General features: G+C 44.7%; 3 protein-coding genes and 2 long non-coding RNA genes across 9 annotated transcripts; 2 read left to right on the forward strand and 3 right to left on the reverse strand.

The window, feature by feature from the left end:
* Nucleotides 1-97: 97 nt before the first annotated feature.
* Nucleotides 98-4842, reverse strand: LOC100837002 (TATA-binding protein 2). Of its 5 annotated transcripts, none has more exons than XM_014903386.2 (9): nucleotides 4546-4842; nucleotides 3700-3787; nucleotides 2882-2953; nucleotides 2347-2397; nucleotides 2222-2266; nucleotides 1110-1202; nucleotides 897-998; nucleotides 751-827; nucleotides 98-528 (listed from the first exon to the last, which is right to left on the reverse strand). In XM_014903386.2, exons 1-8 carry the CDS (start codon nucleotides 4626-4628, stop codon nucleotides 753-755), a joined length of 609 nt encoding a protein of 202 aa, XP_014758872.1. In that variant the 5' UTR covers nucleotides 4629-4842; the 3' UTR covers nucleotides 98-528; nucleotides 751-752. The 5 variants fall into 5 exon arrangements, 3 of the variants coding, with proteins under 3 accessions (XP_014758872.1, XP_014758871.1, XP_024318544.1); XM_014903385.2 differs by having other exon boundaries at nucleotides 98-533; XR_001408104.2 differs by lacking the exons at nucleotides 98-528; nucleotides 751-827 and adding an exon at nucleotides 1296-2078 and having other exon boundaries at nucleotides 949-998.
* A 940-nt stretch (nucleotides 4843-5782) lies between these two features.
* Nucleotides 5783-9783, forward strand: LOC112268848. Its single transcript, XM_024455025.1, has 4 exons — nucleotides 5783-5982; nucleotides 7362-8221; nucleotides 8315-8494; nucleotides 8628-9783. Exons 1-4 carry the CDS (start codon nucleotides 5868-5870, stop codon nucleotides 9573-9575), a joined length of 2103 nt encoding a protein of 700 aa, XP_024310793.1. The 5' UTR covers nucleotides 5783-5867; the 3' UTR covers nucleotides 9576-9783.
* Nucleotides 9784-13757: 3974 nt separating this feature from the next.
* LOC100839747 (protein SINE1) lies at nucleotides 13758-17156 on the forward strand. Its single transcript, XM_003577159.4, has 3 exons — nucleotides 13758-14017; nucleotides 14771-16101; nucleotides 16500-17156. The coding sequence occupies exons 2-3, from the start codon at nucleotides 14779-14781 to the stop codon at nucleotides 16968-16970; spliced, it is 1794 nt and encodes a 597-aa protein (XP_003577207.1). The 5' UTR covers nucleotides 13758-14017; nucleotides 14771-14778; the 3' UTR covers nucleotides 16971-17156.
* Nucleotides 16333-16884, reverse strand: LOC112268889. Its single transcript, XR_002960382.1, has 2 exons — nucleotides 16742-16884; nucleotides 16333-16576 (listed from the first exon to the last, which is right to left on the reverse strand). It is a non-coding gene; the product is annotated as an uncharacterized LOC112268889 (long non-coding RNA).
* Nucleotides 17157-18050: 894 nt separating the features above from the next.
* LOC100841468 lies at nucleotides 18051-20070 on the reverse strand. Its single transcript, XR_732015.3, has 6 exons — nucleotides 19842-20070; nucleotides 19687-19753; nucleotides 19077-19489; nucleotides 18787-18966; nucleotides 18517-18616; nucleotides 18051-18403 (listed from the first exon to the last, which is right to left on the reverse strand). It is a non-coding gene; the product is annotated as an uncharacterized LOC100841468 (long non-coding RNA).
* Between the last annotated feature and the right edge of the window lie 128 nt (nucleotides 20071-20198).

Raw genomic sequence — 20198 nt, forward strand, 5'->3', positions numbered from 1 at the left:
ATAGAATTTTTCAGCAGATGTCCATGCAGAACTTCTTTAAAGAAGTTTGATGGGCACAAGAATGTAAAATAATGGTTGCAAGGAAATAACTGACGGATTGAGAAAATAAGAGAGGGGAAACACATTTCATTGTTCGTATGTAGCACATTGGTTAGTCTTGACAGTAAAAGAAATCCCTCTGTTCACAAGGCTTAGCACATCGATAAGTACATACACTAGGCAGCCTTTTCATCATCATTAGCATTCAGGAAAGGCTCTAGAATCCATGAGCAACATTTGCTTGGGTCCTTACTAGACTTCCACGGAGCATTTCAAGTGATAACAACTGTCCATGAAGGACACTCAGAATGAATAGGTGATGATCAAGCGTGATTCATCACGGACTCGAGTAGATTACGACAACGGGGCACTCCAATTCTGACGGATAGCAAAATAGGCTCCACTGGAAGGCAGTCTATATGTACAGTTGGAAGTTGGAGCAGGCAGCAAGCAACAATATCTCCAATTCTGCTTACTTCCACAGGTCATCTGCACTGAGGAAATGGCATCTGTACCATTAATTTCTGAAAGTGACCTCTCATCACAGACCAAAAATGACCGCAAACGAAAACAGCAAACGAACCACAAGCACTGAGCAGCAAAATGGACAAATCCACCTTTATCTGTCCCACTTATCAGTGGAACAAAACATTTCCTATTCTACGCCGAACATAACTCTGCCCACTAAGCATGATCTCATATAAATCGTACCATCATTGTTGGACTTTTCGGAACTCTGTGAGGACAGGATATATGTTTTCGAAGGCAGTATATGTCTCTTCTCTCACCTGCAAAGACAAGAGCTTAGATATGGCACAGTTTAGTGGTATAGAAACCTACAGGAAGTGGCTGCCAACCTTTGCTCCAGTAAGAACAATCTTGCCTGAAACAAAAATTAGGAGGACAATCTTTGGTTGCCTCATCCGATAAATCAGGCCTGGGAATAGCTCTGGCTCATACTGTAGATTATAAAATATCAGTTCCAAGACAAGGAAAAATGGAAGTTTCAAGAAAGAACAGATACCCTAGGTGATTGAATAGAGCTAAAATAATCGTAGGATAACACATACACTCGAGAAAGCACCGTGAGAATATGCAAGGCCCTCAAGCCTTATAGGGAATTTGACATCACAAGACCCAACAATATTCTGGATCTTGAAGTCCTGACATTACAGAATTAATTAACAAACTTCGGTGAACAACAATTTATTAAGTATGAACACCATGTACGATTTAAACAAGTATAGAATATGTACCTAACTCCACTGTAACCATAAGAGGACTCTCCCTTTCTTTCTCTCCCCTTCTCTTCCCCCTTGAGAACCGCTCGGCTCCTCTCCGCCCCGGCTCCTCTCCTCTTTCCCTCCGTCGGCCTCGCCGGCTGGAGTGGGGATGGGAGAGGAGGCCGGGCCGCTGGCGTCCGTCGTAGTTGTAGGATTTGGTGTAGGGCTAGGTCTAGGGCTGCCTTAGGGGCGTTTGGCTTAGTGCAGTTATCAAGAAGCTTTTCTCTGCTGCTCGCGAGCAGTGGCACGAGGAGGCCAGCCATCTTTTCCATCCGTTCTTCATGGTGGAGGACGAAGAAAAGCTTCGGATCTGGCGATGGCTTCGTCAATAAGCTCGATGGTGCTTCGTTTTGCAGTTCTTTGGCTCGTCCTGGCCGTCATGGTGGCGGTAGAAGGGCTGATTTGCCTGGATCCGAAGCTCCATGGGAAGATGGTGAAGCTGCGTCTGCGTTTCTTCCTCGGAGCTCATCCCCAGCGGTGCCAACATGGCTGTTGCCATCTAGCCGCTGTATCCATTGGCCGTTCGAGCGGCTGCTCCACAAGCTGGTGCTGACTACTGTTTCGCGCCTCGGCTTTCTCTTCCTCCCGGCTGACATGCCAAAAGGGAGGATCTTTGGCCCCGGTATGGCCTCTCACGCCTGCCTCGTCCCAAGTGGTGTCGTCCCCGGTGACGATGCGGGTGGCCATGCTCGGATTTCTCAGCGCAAGGACGGTGGCGAAGGACTTGATTGTAATCTTTATCTTCCTCTTTGGGTCCTTTTCATAAAAAGCGAGGACTATGTTATGTTTTTTGTTTATCCTGAGGTCCTCTTTGTAAAATGTAATCCCACCGCTCTTAAGTAATGCAGTTTCCGGGTCCTTCGGGACCCTTCCCTTGTTCAGAAAAAAAGAATATGTACCTTGAATTTTGCAGGAAAGCCAAGCTTCTGGATGATGCGAGCATACTGGAAACAAAACATTCACAGCCCGCAAACCTATCAGTAAATTCCTCTGATATGTATGGAAAAGAAAAGCTCGAATATACCTTTCTAGCTGCAAGTTTAGACTGCTGTTCACTTTTTGCTCCAGTGCAAACCTGATAATGCAACCAGGGAAGTTCTTTGTATCAGATGATCATTGCACTAAGACAGTAGCTCACTGATAAAACTACCAAACTCCTTTCACCAAATGTTGACAAAGATCCCTTGATCAAGACATTTTTGCAGGTATACATCGGAGTTTTGAATGAGGTCCACAGATAGCCAAGAATGTTTTGAACTGAAGTATCGATCGAATCTCAACCATTCTTAACTAATCCTTACTCTTTTGCAATGGCTGAAGTTGATATTTGGAGGGTCTTTACTGATTATTGATCAATTCTGACAGATAACTACTGGGAAAAAATGTAGCACAAAATAACCACTTGATATCCGTGGGGAATTGGCATCGAATTTCAACTGCAGGGTAGCTAAAGCATAATGGCTACCCATATTCACATACTATAACAGTTTGAAAGCCATTAGGTAATCTAGCTACAAAAGAGCATACACTGCATCAGATGTACAAGAATTTAATCTTACCATTTTTCCTGATGCAAATATCAATGCGGTGGTTTTTGGTTCTCTTATCCTCATGATAACTGCAGCGAAACGCTGTTCAAAATAGTCAGTTAACAAAGAGAACACAAAGTATGTTGCTGAACAGAGTTTCATGCATCAGAACAGCAGAAGACGGAGGAAATAATTTGATGCATCACAGAACTGGCCAGTTCATATGAGCTACTGGTCAAATGCTACATATTTCCCCACATAAATTTGACACTTGCTACAGATTGGCTACATACGAGTGCAGAATTCTACACAGTGTACAGCTTGATTTAGTAAAACATAGAATCAAGCAGAGCAGCCATGTACCATCAATGTATCATGCTTGCCACATACAGCAGGTAGTCAGGTAGATAATCTCTTTGCGGACCTTTAACATAACACACTATTGGATGGCAATATTGAGCCAATAATTATTTGGCGAACAAGTCGCATGAATTTAGAAGGTTAATTAGTTTGAGCGTTCCACAAAGGAACGCACATGGAAAGCCAGTTATTCTTATGCCAGGTTATTCCCCATCTCCAAAGCGGGAGACACAAAGGCATGTGAGATGCAGTAGACTTGCGGATGCTAGCAAACTGATCATACTTAATTAAAGGCCAAACACTAAAAAATGGTTTTGTTCCAGCTTGCATTTAAATACAACAATCCTCCACCGGAAAAGCCTTTGAACAGAGAACCAGCCATTAATTAATCACAATTCTTTGGAAATATAGCACCAGACAGCACTCAGCACTCGCAAAACATGTAAAAACAATACATCTTGCCGAATGCAACAGGATAGTAATCCCACCTTGGGGTTATATTCTGCATTGCGCGCTTGAAGAGCTATTGCTTTCAGGTCCAGTTTACAGTCCAAGTTGACCGTGGACACGATATTCCTGTCATCAGATCAAAATGCCAGAAAAATAGACAGAGGAGCGTTAACACGTTTTGTACTTCATCAGGAAAAAAATCCCACATCAAAAAACACTATTACCCCCAAAACCCAAAAACGCTACACAGTAAAATGCCTAGGCCATTAGAACACTCTGCACCAACTTATGCATGCTAACTTAACCACAGAGCACATTAAAATCAGGATCAATTTAGAAGCTGGAAACAAAAGGCCACATGCCTTTCACATTCAACTATGCACCTGTTCCTTTTTTTTCCCCAAAAAACTGTTAGTAGAACTTCTTACTGCAAATTCACCCCACTCGACCTCTCCAGGAAAAATGCAGTCCATGCGTTCCAGGGATTCTCTGTAGCGTTGTGGCATCAAATCATCCAAACCCAGTAAATTTGCAACACGAATCATGACCTGGCAGAACTTAATTTGCTTTCCGTTGGACCCAAAGTTAATATTGTTTTGTTAGCGTTTTGTTCTAATCGGCGTAATCAAAGAACCATGAGTTCATTATTGTATTCGATAGTAATTTGATCTATCTGTAAACTCCTAGGCGTGTCCATGTTCATCGCTGGTGAAATCCAAACCCGCACCCGATCAAACCCAGCAACAGGTCGATCAATCGGCCCTCATAAGAGAAACGGAGTTGTCGACGCAGGACCCGAGGGAAGCCCGGAAGAAGTCGGCGTAGACGGGATGATTTGGGTGGGGGTGGGGGGGAAGCAGAGCACCGGAGAGCGGCGCACTTACTGGAGCATGGGGACGATGCCGGAGGGGTGCTGGGACAGGTCCACCGGCTGGCTCCCCTCCAACGCCGCCGCCGCCTCCGCCATATATTCCACCCCCTCGCCGATCCACCAGACCTCCGCCCCCAAGCCCCAGCCCCGCGCGCGGGAGCCCGGGTTCGGGCGCGCCCGGAGGAGGGCGGATTCCGCGGGAAGGGAATTCGAAATCGGTGGTCTTTTATAGAGATCGGGAGAGGAGGAATCGGAGGCTTGTCTAGGGTTTGGTCGCCAGCGAGACACGGGCGCGGGAAGTAGGCGGTTGCTCCGGGGGAGAGGCTATTTATAGACGACGACGCGTATTTGGACTTGGAGTTCCTCCAAGATGATTTTAAACTGCCATCCACGAAATCTTTTTGTTTTTTGAAAGTGGGTTGTCTCGAATGTAAAGTGTCTTGTTTCTAGTTTATGAAGTTGTAAAATGTAACCAACTATTTTATAATCTTGGCTTGGAATGCAGCTGACACCGGACCTGTCAGTGGTGTTTGTTCCCTCCACTGTGATGAGCCCGTAAGTGATTTTGGTTTATGGTTGTCCGTGAAGGGTATTGCGAGGTGGTATTAGCATGGTGTTCGGCATTACAAATGCGAACACCATAGAAGATACGGGTCCGGGAGTTGCCGTTGAACCCAACAAAATTAACGCTTGTTTAGTTTTTGAACCCCAAGACCGATTCGACGACACCCAACTCGCGAAACTACTCACTTCACGCTTCCTCTCTCCAAACCATAGTGGTTTGTTTTAGGTGGCATCTATCTCTCTTCTTCTTTATCGCTTGTCACGTAAGAAAAAATTGCAGCTTCAAAAAAAATGTAGAAAAAATATTGCCGAGCCACAAAATTCGATTATGCAATCAAATTTCAGTAACCAAATGAAAATCTGATTATTTTTTTAGATGAAATATCCACACAAAGTTTAAAATGGGGGAATCTGCTGTTGAGAAGGAGAAAAATAAATTTGAAACCAGTGAACCAGAGTAAGGGTGGTGCCATAAAAAAAAAATTGGTAACAAATAAAGAGGTAGATTTATTACAGTACTACTATTTTTTTTACAACTAATCGACAAGCTACCACTTACCCCTGCCGTTAATCTGTTACGGCCGGTATTGACATCCCGCCTACCTCCGAAATTTCAGTTCCCGCTCCGCCGGGAAAAGAAAACCGAGGAATCCCACCGCCGGTTCTTCCGAGAGGAGGAAGCTCGCCGTCGCCGTCGACAGAGACGGAGCTGGCGGCGGCGCACGGGCGGGAACCTCCCTAAGCTTTTCTGGGGTCTTCCGCCTCGGACGGATGGACGCCCAACACCCAGGAGCTGTCCGCAAACCCTTCGCCGGCGCCGCCTCCGCCTCCGCCTCTAGCGCCTCCCACGTCGACTCACCTGACGTCGAGACCGGATCCTCCCAATGTACTACCTCCCTCTTCTTTCTCCCTCTCTCTCGCGTGGCCCAATTTGGGGGGAATTTGGGCATTCCGTGTTCATTTCCCCCCCTGTTCTTGTTCTTGATCTCGAGTTCTTGTTACTTTGGGGATCTTGTGGAGAGTAGTAAGAACTCCAGGGGATTCTTGGCCCAAAACCTTCGATTTGCACGTGCTGATTCAGTTTCCTGGGCAGCATGTTGGAAATTGGGGAGGAATTTCTTTTCTGAAGATTTCACAAAGGAAAGTGTTGCGATTCTTTGGTGTAGTTCTTCACAAAGGCCGTTATTATGATCTTTGTTTGAACGTTACCATGGAACTTCATCTTGGAAACTGATAGCCTCTTACTGGATTGCTGCTCTACATCTAGAATGTCCATATCGAACCCTGCCTTCAGTTTAGCAGTGGAATTTGTTTGCGTTTCCTTTTGCAACTAGGGGGATTTGTGCTATGGTAGAATGTTAACAAATCAAGTGAATAGCTCTTTGTCACTGGGAAATTTTGGCATCTGGTGGAGACTAGTGGGGAACCCATGATGAGAGATCAGGGTCTTCTTGACCCAAAACCTATTGTCATAGGATGGTTTGATTAACTGTGTGTTGAAAATGCACACGCTTCAGGCGGATCTTTTGCCGCTTGTCAACTACATCTACAGGCGGGTGGCACAGTGTTGTAGGTCTATCTTGGTTAGAGATAATGAGCCGTTTTGGCTGGTCTTTTTAGTTTTTTTTTATTGCCTGCTTTGTCATAAAACCAGTGTCGCACTCCTTGTTATTTTATTCTTCTTCAATGAACAAGCAGCAATGGCTTGCTTCATAAGAAGAACATTAAGGATTTTGTGATGGAAGTACTATCACTGTATATATAGTGTTCTGCTTTTTTGACAGAATTTTATAGAGCATATGTACAAGTATTCTTTGAACTGAAGGACTTTTAATGATAAGGTAGAGAGTTTTGTTCATGCATCCGATGCTTCTCGTTTGTTGAACCTAACCAATGAAGGCATGAAGTTTGTTTTAAAAAAAATCATCTTATCACAAACAGGTACGCGTCATGTCAGAAAATTTTAAAAACAGACATATGGGACTCTGTCTTAAGCTCTGTAGTTTGTTAATACCTGTGGAAATTGTGCTCTAGCTATTTCGTTTTGTATATGCTACTTTTGATTGGGTTTATGCCTTTGGTAAAATGTGAGTGGTGACAAATCATGTGAAAGAGTTCTGAATAAATGACGCCGAATCTGGCACTTCCTAATTTGAATAGACCATCCTATGTAGATCTACTGATATTATTTACCTACTTACAGAACTGCCTACTGGTTTTACTTTTGTACTCATGGATTTTCTTTTATTTTTTGAATATATGCAGTATCCACAATGGATAGGAATTTTATGGTGGGGCAATATGAGAAAATCATTTACACATTCAAAAATCTGAATCAGTTCGTCAGAGATCTGGATGAAAGAACACTACCAGCTTTTGTTACCCAACTCTGTGACGCAAACATGTTGTGCTCTTTCTCCAACGAGGACGCCTTATGCATTTTTAAGACTGCTGCAGAAGTCCATGGCTGCAACGTGGTACCACATAGCAGCCAGATCGTTTCAACCATCATTAGAATCATGTGTTCAGTTACAGGGTCCTTGCATAGTGATGGTTGCTCCAAGGTGATATCCGCATTATCCCGCTGTGTCATTGATCCCATGGGAACGGAAGAAGAGAAAAGAGTGACAATTAGCTCTCTCTGCCGTCCCCTTTCTGATTGCTTGATGAGCACTAACGAGAGTGCCTCTTCTGGTTCTGCTGTCTGTGTTACTGCACTTATCCAGTCTAACAATTGGCAATTTGCATCCGATGAGTTGGTTAATGACATCTGCTTAAAAGTCTCAAGGGCCTTAGAGGAGGTACACTGCCAGACTATTTCACACTTAGGCTTGGTGGTTGCTCTTTCAAAATTGAATCAGTTGACACTTGAGCCTTATGGGCGATCTTTGATAAGATCAGGCTTACGGATATTGGATGAGAGTACTAAAGCAGGCAATTCTCAGATGATTATATCATCCATTGAAATGATACACTCCATTATGAAGAACTTAGGTGTGAGAATCATATCTTGTGAGATCAATAAGATTATCCATGGTATGGAGCTATTGCAGGATCATTCTATGACAGAGATCATCACCTCAGTGTGTCAGGTAGCTTCTACAACAACTAACTTATGCAATCAGGTAAACACACAAATCTTGCTTAAATTGATGCTTTTGTTGCCTTCTTTTATGTCTGCATGAATAAGTATTTTCTGTCTTGTGAGCAAATTTCAGATATTGAGCTGGTCAAATTTAGAGAAGCAGCAAATCTCCACCCCAGAAGATGGCAAACTGCCACAAGCTAATTCTGTTGGTCGGGTTAAGTCAGCGAGGAAATACTCAGATGTGATAACAATAATTGCTGAGCCACTCTCACCATGTTCAAATCCCGAGGGGACTAATAAGTGCTCTCAGGTATTTGGCAAGTTTTCATTTAAGTGATGCACTGGTCTGTTTCTATTTTGAATTGTATGAGCTGTTATAGTAACTTTGGATCTTAGTTGGTGTTTGTATTTTGTTCTGAAATATTTTCTTTGTTCTGAAGCAGCTGTACAATTCCATGTCTGATGGACCAAATCCAATCCGGAGAAGACTTACATATAGTGAGGACTTAAGTAAGAAGCATCATGATCTATTTGTTTGCACCTTAGATGGGTCAGCCTGGACCAGATTTTCTGAGTATGCAAAGGAAAACAGGGATAACTTAACAGTGAAAATAAGTATCCCTCGGAGCAAAGTCAATAAAACCTCAGAAACAACGTCTAATGAGCTTAAACTCATTATAAGAAGAGCATTTCAGCTCCTGAAAAGGGTTCACAAGGCTGGACTTACCTTTGGTGGTCAACTGAGCTCAAGGTCATTTGCAATTAACAGCTACAATACCGTAAAGTTGGACAAAACAACTAAGGAGATAATAAAAAAGATTGAAGACAAAGATGTTGAGGAGAATGAGGATCACCACTCCTTTGTTCACATGATCAAACGTGAAATTTTTTATATGAGGACAACACCTACTGATCTATTGAGTTGGTTGTTTCTCGTCGATGGATGTGACAGGAGTTGTGATGAACTAATGCAGCACCATATAAGTTTGATGGACGAACACCAAAACGTTTCGACGTTCATGTCTATGTTCGATACGTTGCGGGAAATGGAAAAGAAAGACATCGGAGCCTACCAAAACGTCATTGATGAGCTGAGTAAGAATGAAAACCACAGCAACTGGCAACAGCATGTAAACTACACAGATGGCAATCGTTATCTACTTGATACTTTCAGATACCAAGTGGACAAAAAGAAGACTCCGTACAGCAATAATCCTAGGGGTCTTCTAGGTTTGTTGAGAAATTCTCGGCAACACTCGGCAAAGTTCAAAGAATGTCTATTTGCTCGCATCATTGCAGAGCATTTTCCGGATCTTTTGGCCGACGTGCAGCTTGCAATGCACAAGGAAGGGTACCTTAAAAATCTACACTTGAGATTCTCCATGTGCTGAATGCAAGTTGTTAAACCACCTGTAGCTAGTTATGCATGCGTAGATGTATAGTTGCTTAACTAGCACGTGTTGATAAAATAGTTAAACCACCTGGAGCTTGTGCTCTAGGTGCCGATGAATACTTGTGACATTACCTACAGCTTAGAAACACGAGTCTTCTGTACATGATGGCTGTTGTGAATACATACTTTGAGTTGAAGAAGATGTTTTCTTGTGGTATGTTTGGAAATATATTGTTATATCTGTTCGGCATATATCCATAGTCTCCAAATCCTCTTATATTTGTTGGAAACTATTTTGTGTTTCTTTTGTTAAGTTTAGTTTGGCTCTTTATTATATCTATTTGCAAGCCAAACAATATCAACACGTAATTCAGATTTGTCTATGAGGATTAAGTGATCTAATAAGTAATATAATGAAGTACCTTCTGAAAAAGCTAATTAGGTGTCAAACAAAACTACTGAAAAAAGTAATCAGCACCATGTTGCAGTGAATAGATCACAGAAGAATTAGCATCAGCTGGAGTGCCATGTTGTGCTGGAAGACACCCAACCATGTTGTGTGCAGCAATGCCAACTGTGGCAATGCTCAATGGTGTGTTATCCAGGAGGATAGCCAATGACACTGCCACTGCATCTTCCAATTGATCTACCTATATTAATCAGCATCGAGGCATTAATAGTCTTACCAACAAAAAACAGAGCTGAAAGGATAAATGCAGCAAGCCACAACCATAATGAGTTGTTCTTACGTTCTTTTGCTAAGCCATAACCGTTCCAACTCTGCCCAAACATATATTTACATGTAGGGAAAAATAAGATAAGAATAGTCTATAGTTTCATAAGCAGCACAAAGGATGCCAATTACTTCCTCAAATTTCTCTTTATGAGATTGTCCTTGGTCAGAAGGGCTTGCTTATATTCCCATAGTTATCCATTCAACTTTTCAGGGAAAGATACCCCAATATTCACTAAACCGGTACAAATAATGTATAGAATTTGTTTTGCCATCCTTATTTAATCTCCGTCTGACAATGACTGCATGAGTAGCAAGAGAAATGTCCCTGCATTACCTTACATGTGCTCAGACAACCGATCTCATCAAGAAGACTTGTTGAGAATAAATTATTCAGATTACTAGTACTCACAGATACAACAGATATATTATTTCTGTAGTCTCATAAAGATGTTGTATCATCTAGTTTACTAAGCTTATCAAAGTGTCTATATCCTTTCAAAGTGTCTTCAGAGAACTGAGTTTGCTTAGCATCTGAAAATTAGTCTCACCAGTCACAACAATGGAAAATTTTGGTTTCAACTGTCATCAACCCAGCTGTGAAGTGTGAATCCATTGCCTGATGAAGTTTGGCATTACCCATTGCAAGAAAGCAATTTGCACAACAATCGCTTGTTTTTCTTGGTTAAATCTGTTATGTACCTGAAATGAAAAGCTCCTTCCTAGCATGCAAAGACAGCTGTGTAACTATTCCTCTCATCCCTTGCTCTGCCAAACAAGAAGAGCTCACTTTTGTGGAAATTCATTCTAAACCTGACATCTGTTTGAAAGCACAAAGGATGTGAGATTGACCTTTTCGGCTCGAGAATTTGATCAGACCTGGTTTGGGAGAAGAAGAATAACATTGAACCGGCACAGCCACTGGCAAATGCGCTGCCGGTGGAAGCGCACTGGGGCAGCACCTGGAGCACATCCCCTGCTCCTCCAAGCACACCACAATTTAACTTTTCACAACTCAAGTGTATTTTTCAGAACGAATTCGCCATGATTACCCATGGCGTAAAGAAGAAATACAACCCTAGCATCGACGACTATTGGCGCACAATAACATACCATATTCCAGGAAGAATGAAACAATTCATTTCATTTCTCTTTACACTGCTGCACAAAAAACAATTTAAGCCTGCAATGTGTCGATGCGCCAAGAGTGAGAAGGGCGAGACACCATGCACCACCTCTATTATCCACTTGTATTCCATATATACACTCAAAATAGCTAGTAGCTAGCTTGAACTTCTACATCCAGAATGCTTGATGGTAAAAGCCTGGGATATACTTGGACACCTTGTACGAGGTGGTGGTGCGGCGAACCGTGGCCTGCAGCTCTCCCTCACGGCTGTACTTGAGGCCGAACAGGGTGACATGAAGCGCGCAGCCATGGCCGCCGCCGTAGGTGTGCCTGAGATCCACGCCGTCGCGCACCGCGCTCTCGACGAGGCAGAACCTGTTGTTGCCCATGTAGGTGAGCGTGGCGCTCAGGTGCCGCCGCCGCTCCGGGTCACCGTCGTCCTCGTGGCGGCGGAACAGCTTGTGCTCCGTCTTCCTCCACTCCGGCGCCGGCGCCGCCGTGCCGCTGACGGCCTGGCAGGCGCAGATGTATCCGTCCTTGTGGAGCCCGACCCACGCGTCCAGCTCCCTCTCGAAGTAGCCCTGGCCCTGGAACGGCAGCACCGAGCCTTCCCCGTGCGACCGCCACTCGCCGCTCTCGGTGTCCAAGGAGTAGGTGCCGACGCGGCGGCTGCGGTCGCACCGACGGCGCCGCGTGGAGAAGAAGATGGTGCGCCCGTCCGGGTGCGCCGCGTAGGAGGCCACGGACTCCTCGTCGGCGTCGAACGGCGCCGTCGCCGGGAGGGTCTCCCAGGACCACCCGTGGCTCGGCAGCCATGGCTCCGCCTCCAAGGCGGCGGCGGCGGAGCGCGCCCAGGACAGAGCCTGGACGGACACCCGCTGCGTGCCTTCGTGTTCCACATACGCCAGCGCGTACAGCTTCTTCTTCTTCTTCTTCTCGCCGCCGCCGCCGGCACCGGCGACGAACAAGCCGCAGGGGTCCTCCGGGAGGCGAGGGCCGATGGCCATGGCGGCGGTGCCCGTGTCGTAGACCAGGGCGCCGGTGGCCTGCGCGGAGCACGGCTCCTTGCTCCCGATGAAGACGCTGCTGCCCAGGGCGGCGAAGAGCATCGGCGAGTGCCGCGTCTCCGTTAGCCTCAGCGCCGGCGGGTCCGGGAGACGCCGGAGCTGCTGCTGCTCCACCTCCTCCTCCTCCTCCTCCTCGTCGGAGTCTGAGGAGAAGAAGAAGCCGAGGACGTCGAGCTTGTGGAGGCTGAACCCCTTGTCCCAGTCATCCAGGACGAGGTACAGGTGCTTGCGACGCTGCTGCTGCAGCTTCGCCGCCGGCTCTGAGCCTGCCCTCTTGCCGCCGCAGTCGTCGCAGCGCCGCCGCTTAGCCATCGAATCTCTGAGTTGGACGGAGCTCGGATTCGATTTCGATCTGCGCTTCCTCTCGAGAAACAAATTCCCCTTGCTGAATTTCTGAAGGTGTTCTTGGGATCGAATCTACTACCGCCTATCATCAGGAGCCGGCCGGTCGGTACTTATTATGCAGAGTTAGCAGTAGCAGCAGCAGCAGTGCCGAATTCGAGCTGCAAACGGAATCCGAAATCGATTGGTTAATCCGAGTCGAATCGGGAGGACGCGCCAGACCAACCTGGTCGGGGTCGGGCTCAGCCCTGACAGCGGGCTCCACTAGCCAGTTTTTCAGAAAACATTTTATCTAGAAAACGGAAATTTGTAAAAATTCAAACGAGCCAAAACTAGTAGATGGGAATTGCCACTTTATTATCAAATATTCCCTCCGTTTCATATTAAGTGTCGCAAATTTGAGTCACTTGATACGGGGCTGAGGAGTATAACCGCTAAAATAGTTTGCCGAGCAGTGCATGCCATTGTCTCTGCAGAGAGATTTTTTTTTTGAGAAAAGGAACATTTCATATCAATCCCTCGTTTTTCTTGGTTTTAATTCATTAACCAGTGTACTTCAAAGGAAATGCCTCCTTGCTAACATCGTAAAAGAGCGGTGTAGTTACTTTTTTTTATATTTTCTCCGTCCAACAAAAGATGACTCAAATTTGTCAAATTTTAGATGCATCTAGACATGACTTAGTGTATAGATGCATTCAAATTTGGTCAAAGTTGAGGCATCCTTTATTAGATAGAAGGAGTATCAGTTTTCTTTTTCTTTTTTGAGAGGAAACACCACTTTGCTTAGCCAAAATAGAAGAATTCATCGGACCCACAAGAGAGGAAAAGAAACAAAGTTTTGCCGTGGGTTGGGCCCAAACGAGGCCCAAAAGTCCACAACCCATCGGACCCAATAAATATTTGCTTCCCGCTCCTCTCTCTTGGTCGGTCCGTTTCTCCCCAAAGTCAAAAAGGAAAGAAACAAGAAAAAAGGGCGAATCGAATCCTCTGCGCCATCGCCGGCGCCGCCGCCGCCTCCGCTTCAGGGTCTCCTCTTCCTCTTCCTCCTCCTCCCACCGACCGAAGAACTCCTGCCACTTCCAGCGGAAGGAAGGGCCCCTCTCTCTCCCCCAGCAGGCGCGCCCCTCCTCCTCCCTCTACTGGACCGGGGATTCCTTCCCCTCTCGCTGGTGAGCAAGCCCTAGCTTTCTTGGATTGCCCCCCCGTCTTCGCTTTGCTGCGGACAATCGAACCCGAATATTATTACCACGCGTTTCTTCCTCGAGATTGATGGTAGTTTCTGTTGATAGGGATAGCGAACTGACGCTGCTGCCAGTTGCGGTATGTTCACGGGGGGAATTTGGGCATTTTGCGTAATTTTCCCCTGTTCTTGGCGCCTCGTTGCTGGAGAGTTTGGGATCTGGTGGACGGTAGTAAAGAGCGTATGATGAGAGATCAGGGTCTTCTTGGCCCAAAACCCTTCGATTTGCATAGGATGATTCGGTTTTGCTGGGTGGCATGTTGAAAGTTGGGGATTTTCTTTAATCGGGATAGTAAGAGATTGGGGAATTTGTAAATGAACTATATCATGACTATATGCAGAGCTCTGCAATTTGTTTGGTAGGATTTTATAGTGGCTATCAGCACAAATGTTCTTTGAACTGAAGGGCTTCTAATAATAGTAAGGTGGAGATTTAGTCGTGCATTTCCTTTCATGACTTGTAGAATTTTTGCTCTCTTTCGTATTGTACTATATGTATTGGTAGATTGTGAGTGGTAGCAAATCATGTGAAAAATTATAAATATATGATGTTGTATTTGGTACTTTCGGATTGAATAGACCATCCTATGTACACCTGCAGATGTTGTTTGCCCATTACCAAAACTGGCTAGTGATTTCACTTGTACTCATGGATTTTATTTTATTTCTTGAATGTATACAGTGTATGCAATGGGGAGGAGTTTTAGAGCGGGACACCATGCAGAACTGGAAGACTCTGTGGCAGATCCTTTTAACAAAAATCCACCCTTCAGAGGATTGAAGCTGTATGTAAAAGATCTCGACTCAAACACTCTACCGCCATTTCTTGCTCGCCTTTGTGACCCTGACAAGCCATGCTCATACTCTGAGGAGGAGGTCTTGTGTGTTTTTGAGACTGCTGCAGAAGTCCATGGCTACAACATTGTACCACATATCAGCCAGATTGTTTCAACCGTCATTATAATCATGTCTTCAGTTACAGGGTCCCTGCATAGTGTTGGTTGCTCCAAGGTGATATCCGCATTATCCCGCTATGTCATTGATCCCATGGGAACGGAAGAAGAGAAAAGTGTGACAATTAGCTCTCTCTGCTGTACCCTTTCTGATTGCTTGATGAGCACTAACGAGAGTGCCTCTTCTGGTTCTGCTCTCTGTGTTACTGCACTTATCCAGTCCAACAATTGGCAATTTGCATCTGGTGATTTGGTTAATGACATCTGCTTAAAAGTCTCAGGGGCCTTAGAGGAGGTACACTGCCAGACTATTTCACACTTAGGCTTGGTGGTTGCTCTGTCAAAATTGAATCAGTTGACACTTGAGCCTTATGGGCGATCTTTGATAAGATCAGGCTTACGGATATTGGATGAGAGTACTAAAGCAAGCAATTCTCAGATGATTATATCCTCCATTCAAATGATACACTCTATCATGATAAGTTTGGATGTGAGCATCATATCTTCTGAGATCAGCAACATTATCCATGCTATGGAGCAATTGCGGGGTCATTCTATGCCAGAGATCAGCACTCCAGCTTTTCAGGCAGCCGAGATTGCTAAGAAATTTTGCAGGCAGGAAGAAGGTGGATATGGCAAAAGAGCTGGTCCATTGGCAAACTATGGTGGAAGGCATGTCAGAAGGGGATCATATTCACATTCTGTCATGGATGATGTGGATATAAGAGACGGCGGTTCAAATGAATCTCTTTCTGACGATGTGCAATCGGTTCATCGGTTTAGAGACTATGATTCTCATCCTTCGTACTCAGGTATACCTGGAAGTGCTCGTGCAAGGAGGCGACTTTGGAGTAATGGATCTGAAAAATCACATGGATTGTCCAACGATGACTTCCCTGACACTGCTATACGTGATTCTTATGATGGCGTGGGTGTGTTGGCCCAATCTAATTCAGCTGGTCTTGTTAAGTCAGTAAGGAGGTACTCAGATTTGCCAACAAGAATTGCTGATCCATGCCCTACATGTTTAACACCCCGAGCTACTAATCGATGCTCTCAGGTATACATCAATCTTAATTTATTGATGCCCCAGTAGTCTTCTCATGTGCATGAGCAATTATAGTAACTTTGGGGCTTAACGTATCAAGATGTGGTACATGAGCGTGTGTCTGTACATTGTGATGGAAATATCTGTATTTATGTTATATCCCAAATGTCAGCAAACATTTTGTCTTTTTGGTACATATGGCACTTGATTTTTTTTTCATTTACAAAACAGATATCTTCCATATTTGTAGATTTCCATTTGGTATTTCCATTGATGCATTGAAGACTCGTCTTTTAATGGTTCCAGTTTATACATGATTTTTGGGCCATAGAATGAAGTTCCAGAAACTTGACCTTTTGTACATACAAATAAATTTACAAATCTTTCTCTCTTCTGTGAGCTTGTTTCAGATATCTAGGCGTGGAGCTTTATCGGGCGATGTGAGAATGCAGTCAGCTCCAAGGAAGCAGCTCCAATTTTACAACTCCTGCAGTGATTCAAAAAGGGAAGGTTACCGGTTACCTGACAGCCCAGCTCTGAGGCAGATAAGACGCTGTTCAGGACAACGTGCAGAAGGTGAACTTGAGGAAAGGAATGGCTGCTGGGATTCTATTCAGCATGACAGCCAATGCCATGTACAGAACACCAATACCTCGATAGAAGATATGAAGCTCCCGAACAATGGTGAGCATTCTGATAATGCAGGAAAATCTCCATTTGAAGAACGCCAGCCTGAAAAGGAGATGACCAGAGGCAAGAAAGGAAATAAAAACTGTTCTTCCACTCCACTTTTTCTCTTTCTCTGTGCTCTTGTAATTGTAGTGCTCTTGTTAGCTCGGTGCAAGGAGGATCGCAAGGAGCTGTATGTTGTACCTACATAGTAGCATCTTTCTGTCCATATGCAGGTTGTTCTGCAAAATGCATCTGACTTTCAGGAACCGTTGACAGTGTAAATTTCTGAGACAAAGTGAGGGAAATGTTGAGAAGTTGTGCTGATCAGTCTTAAGTAGTGAATTTATGCTGGATTATATATTCTGTGTTCACTGTGAAAATTGCAGCCTAGCATATCTTGCTGAATTTGTTTCAAAGACCTGTGAATTACTTATAGCATTTCTCTTGAGTATATGCAGCTATTGTAGCAGATATATGAGTGGTATATAGTTTACCCAATATCATTATTCATCTGGAGATACATATCCATCGCACAAGACAGATTAACAAGAGCGTACAAATGTTTCCCCAAGCTAATGTTTTTTTTGTTGCTCGTTTCCCCAAGCTAATTTTTTTTTTGTTGCTCCAGTATTATTTCAAATAAAATCACAAGCTTACTTTTTTGGCATTTCCATGTGCCTTTTTTGTCACGCCAATTATTTATACACTTGTTCAAATGTGCATAAAATCAATAATTCATACTCCATCTAATCCTAAATTCTTGACTCAAAATTGCTCAAATATGGATGTATCTATTCTTAAAAAACGTGTAGATACATGTAATATTTCGACAATAATTTAGGATCGGAGGGAGTATTTGTTTTGCGTGGTCACTTCGATATTTTCCCACCAAATAACACATTTCTTTCGATGTATCAAATTCTTTTGTCCTAGATGGTCTTTCTTCTTTCTTTGGTTATTTTCCTTGTATGGTGATGCTACTTTACCATGGGGCATCTCGTACCTTATAATGGTACTTTGTTATGCACCAACTGTCATATATTATCATCTGAAAAGTATGTTCAATATTTGCCAAGGCTAGTCAGCAACCTAATGAAGTCGATCTGACCAAGCTAGCTACTCCTGAATCCTTATCCTTAAAGTTCATCTTACAGTTGCTGGGCTCGTCATCAGCTATCTAGCAGCTTAGTGCTTGATCATGCATGCATGATTTTTTTTAATTCCAAATCCAATCTTATTCCCAAAAAAAAAAAGCAGAAGGAAAATCAGCTGCATCCAAAACAAGGACAAAAATTCCACCCAATATCACATGATGATAGCTCAACAATAGAAACTAAATCCACAAGTACGCTAGGCTGCAGCAACAAGACACCAGATGGTTCAACAATAGAGACGAAACCGACAGTTACACTAGGCTGCAACAGTTAACAGTCACTTGATAGTGCAACAACAGAAACTAGATGCAACGAAGCACACTAGGCTGCGATAATAAGTCAGGTGATATTGTTCAACAATACAAGCTAAATTAACAACTAGAGTACTAGCCAGGCTGCAATTAGCAACAGTCAACTCCAAGTTGCAGCTGCCTGAGGATGCTGGTATTTTTTCCATTGGCTGCTGAGTAGGGATGCTATCTCCTGCCCTATACAGTAGTCCAACTCTTGGCATTAGAAAATTGGTAGCCAAAGTGTAGCAACAAGTAATGTTTTTCCCTATTAAACTGAACATTCCAAAATTCTTCAAGGTAGTACTTACAGACTGCTCCTAGGTGGGTGGGGTTGGGCTTACGGGTTGAGCTGGGCCTTCAGGCGGGATCGGGTTTCCGTTCAGGACATAGGAAACACTGCCCAATACACTATAGATGAGAAAAGCAAGACAAAATGTTAGCGATATATATGACTATAAAAATAGGCATAGTGCTCATTTTGTCCTTGAAATTGTAACACAAAGATTATAGTTATTGCTTTGTGAGAAGCATCGCTGTTGTATATTCATTTGTATCTATAGTGGTGGATCACATAGTACCTCTTGATTTTGTCTTGCTTAAACACAGCTCCTCGTAGGACACTCACGGACCATGCATCCGAGGGAGCATAAGAGATCCCAATGAGATAGCCACTTGTGTTGAACAGAGGCGCTCCGAAATGAGCATATGAATCGAAAGGAACACTGCCAATTTTGAATGTGTCCCCTTGCTTTCCATAGCTGGTCATAGCAATATAACCATTATTACATTGAGCGAGAGACACCATATCTAAATATATGACTGAAATGAAAGACGCTAGAAAAATGACGAGGCACATCGAAAGCCTCACACGACATCTCCTGGCCAATAACCGCCGGCGTGAGAAAATCCTCCTGTGGGAATGTAAAAGCACTGAAATCATCGCACATCCGGACAGGCGCTCTCGATCGTGACCGGACGCACGTAATCGTTTCCTCGCAGCTGAAGAACCAACGTGCACAAGCGTGGCCCCAGGAACTGTATCGATGGAGAAGCCACTGGCACGGTATCGTATTTCTGCCCTGCAATCGGCAGATTCACGACGAAAGGGCAGTGTTTTTGGCTGAAGAAGGTGGCGTCCGCGACGGCAAGGCAGGTGGATCCGTCGTCCTTGATGGAGACGATGATGCCCGGGAGGACGACAGTCTGTTTCTGCGGCCTCTGCTTCGGACCACCCCACTTGAACGAGATCCAGACGACCGATTTGCGAGCAAACTCGAACGACTGAACGAGCAAAAAGGATACACCGTGAATAAATCGGATGGAAATAGATGCGACAAAAGGAAAAGATGGATCCATATCATAAATAAATAGATGCTCCCTCTGTTCCATATCAATTGGCACGGATTTAGTACAACGGAGGAAGTAGTATGATTTATAGATGAGATGAAAATTGATGGACTGGAGTGGACTGGACTGACCTGACTGAGCTGATCCATCTGGAAAGAAAGAAGGCGGGTGACTGCGGGGTGTCGCTGGTGATAGAGCCTGGAGATCGAGCGAAGCACGGGTTAGGAGATGATGGTTTCAAGCAAGCGAAAGGGGAACAGGGATCGAAACGAGAGGGTGAAATTACCGGACGCGCCCCGGCCGGTCGGGGGGAGGGACGGAGGGACAGAGGCACGGCGGTCGTCGGCGGCGGCGGAGTGGCCGGCGGATCAATTTGCCGGCAGGGCGGCGGCGGCGGGGAGAAACCCCTAGCAAGTGGCGGCGGCGGAGAAAACCCTAGCCCCTAGCTGGCCGCCCACCCTCTCCTCCGTGAGCGAAGGAAGGGGATAAGCAAGTCCCGGAGTGTGTTTTGCCTCTGCTAAGCAAACCGTTTTGCGCGGCAAAATCACCGAGGCTGGGTCATCATGACGTCAAAGACACCCGATCAAGAAGACAGACATTTTTTCTTCTTCTGACTAAACTAGTCTCGTCTTTTCAGTGCAAT

The sequence above is a fragment of the Brachypodium distachyon genome, chromosome 4 (assembly GCF_000005505.3).
Source record: "Brachypodium distachyon strain Bd21 chromosome 4, Brachypodium_distachyon_v3.0, whole genome shotgun sequence".
NCBI classification, from domain to species: Eukaryota; Viridiplantae; Streptophyta; class Magnoliopsida; order Poales; family Poaceae; genus Brachypodium; species Brachypodium distachyon.

Coding starts and splice junctions, on each gene's coding strand:
- LOC100837002 (XM_014903386.2), bottom strand. CDS start 4,628: ATGGCGGAGGCGGCGGCGGCGTTGGAGGGGAGCCAGCCGGTGGACCTG. Junction 2,398..2,881: donor TATTTGCATCAGGAAAAATG/GTAAGATTAAAT, acceptor TTGCATTATCAG/GTTTGCACTGGAGCAAAAAG. Junction 1,203..2,221: donor GCTTTCCTGCAAAATTCAAG/GTACATATTCTT, acceptor CTGTAATGTCAG/GACTTCAAGATCCAGAATAT.
- LOC112268848 (XM_024455025.1), top strand. CDS start 5,868: ATGGACGCCCAACACCCAGGAGCTGTCCGCAAACCCTTCGCCGGCGCC. Junction 8,222..8,314: donor CAACTAACTTATGCAATCAG/GTAAACACACAA, acceptor AGCAAATTTCAG/ATATTGAGCTGGTCAAATTT. Junction 8,495..8,627: donor GGACTAATAAGTGCTCTCAG/GTATTTGGCAAG, acceptor GTTCTGAAGCAG/CTGTACAATTCCATGTCTGA.
- LOC100839747 (XM_003577159.4), top strand. CDS start 14,779: ATGGGGAGGAGTTTTAGAGCGGGACACCATGCAGAACTGGAAGACTCT. Junction 16,102..16,499: donor CTACTAATCGATGCTCTCAG/GTATACATCAAT, acceptor AGCTTGTTTCAG/ATATCTAGGCGTGGAGCTTT.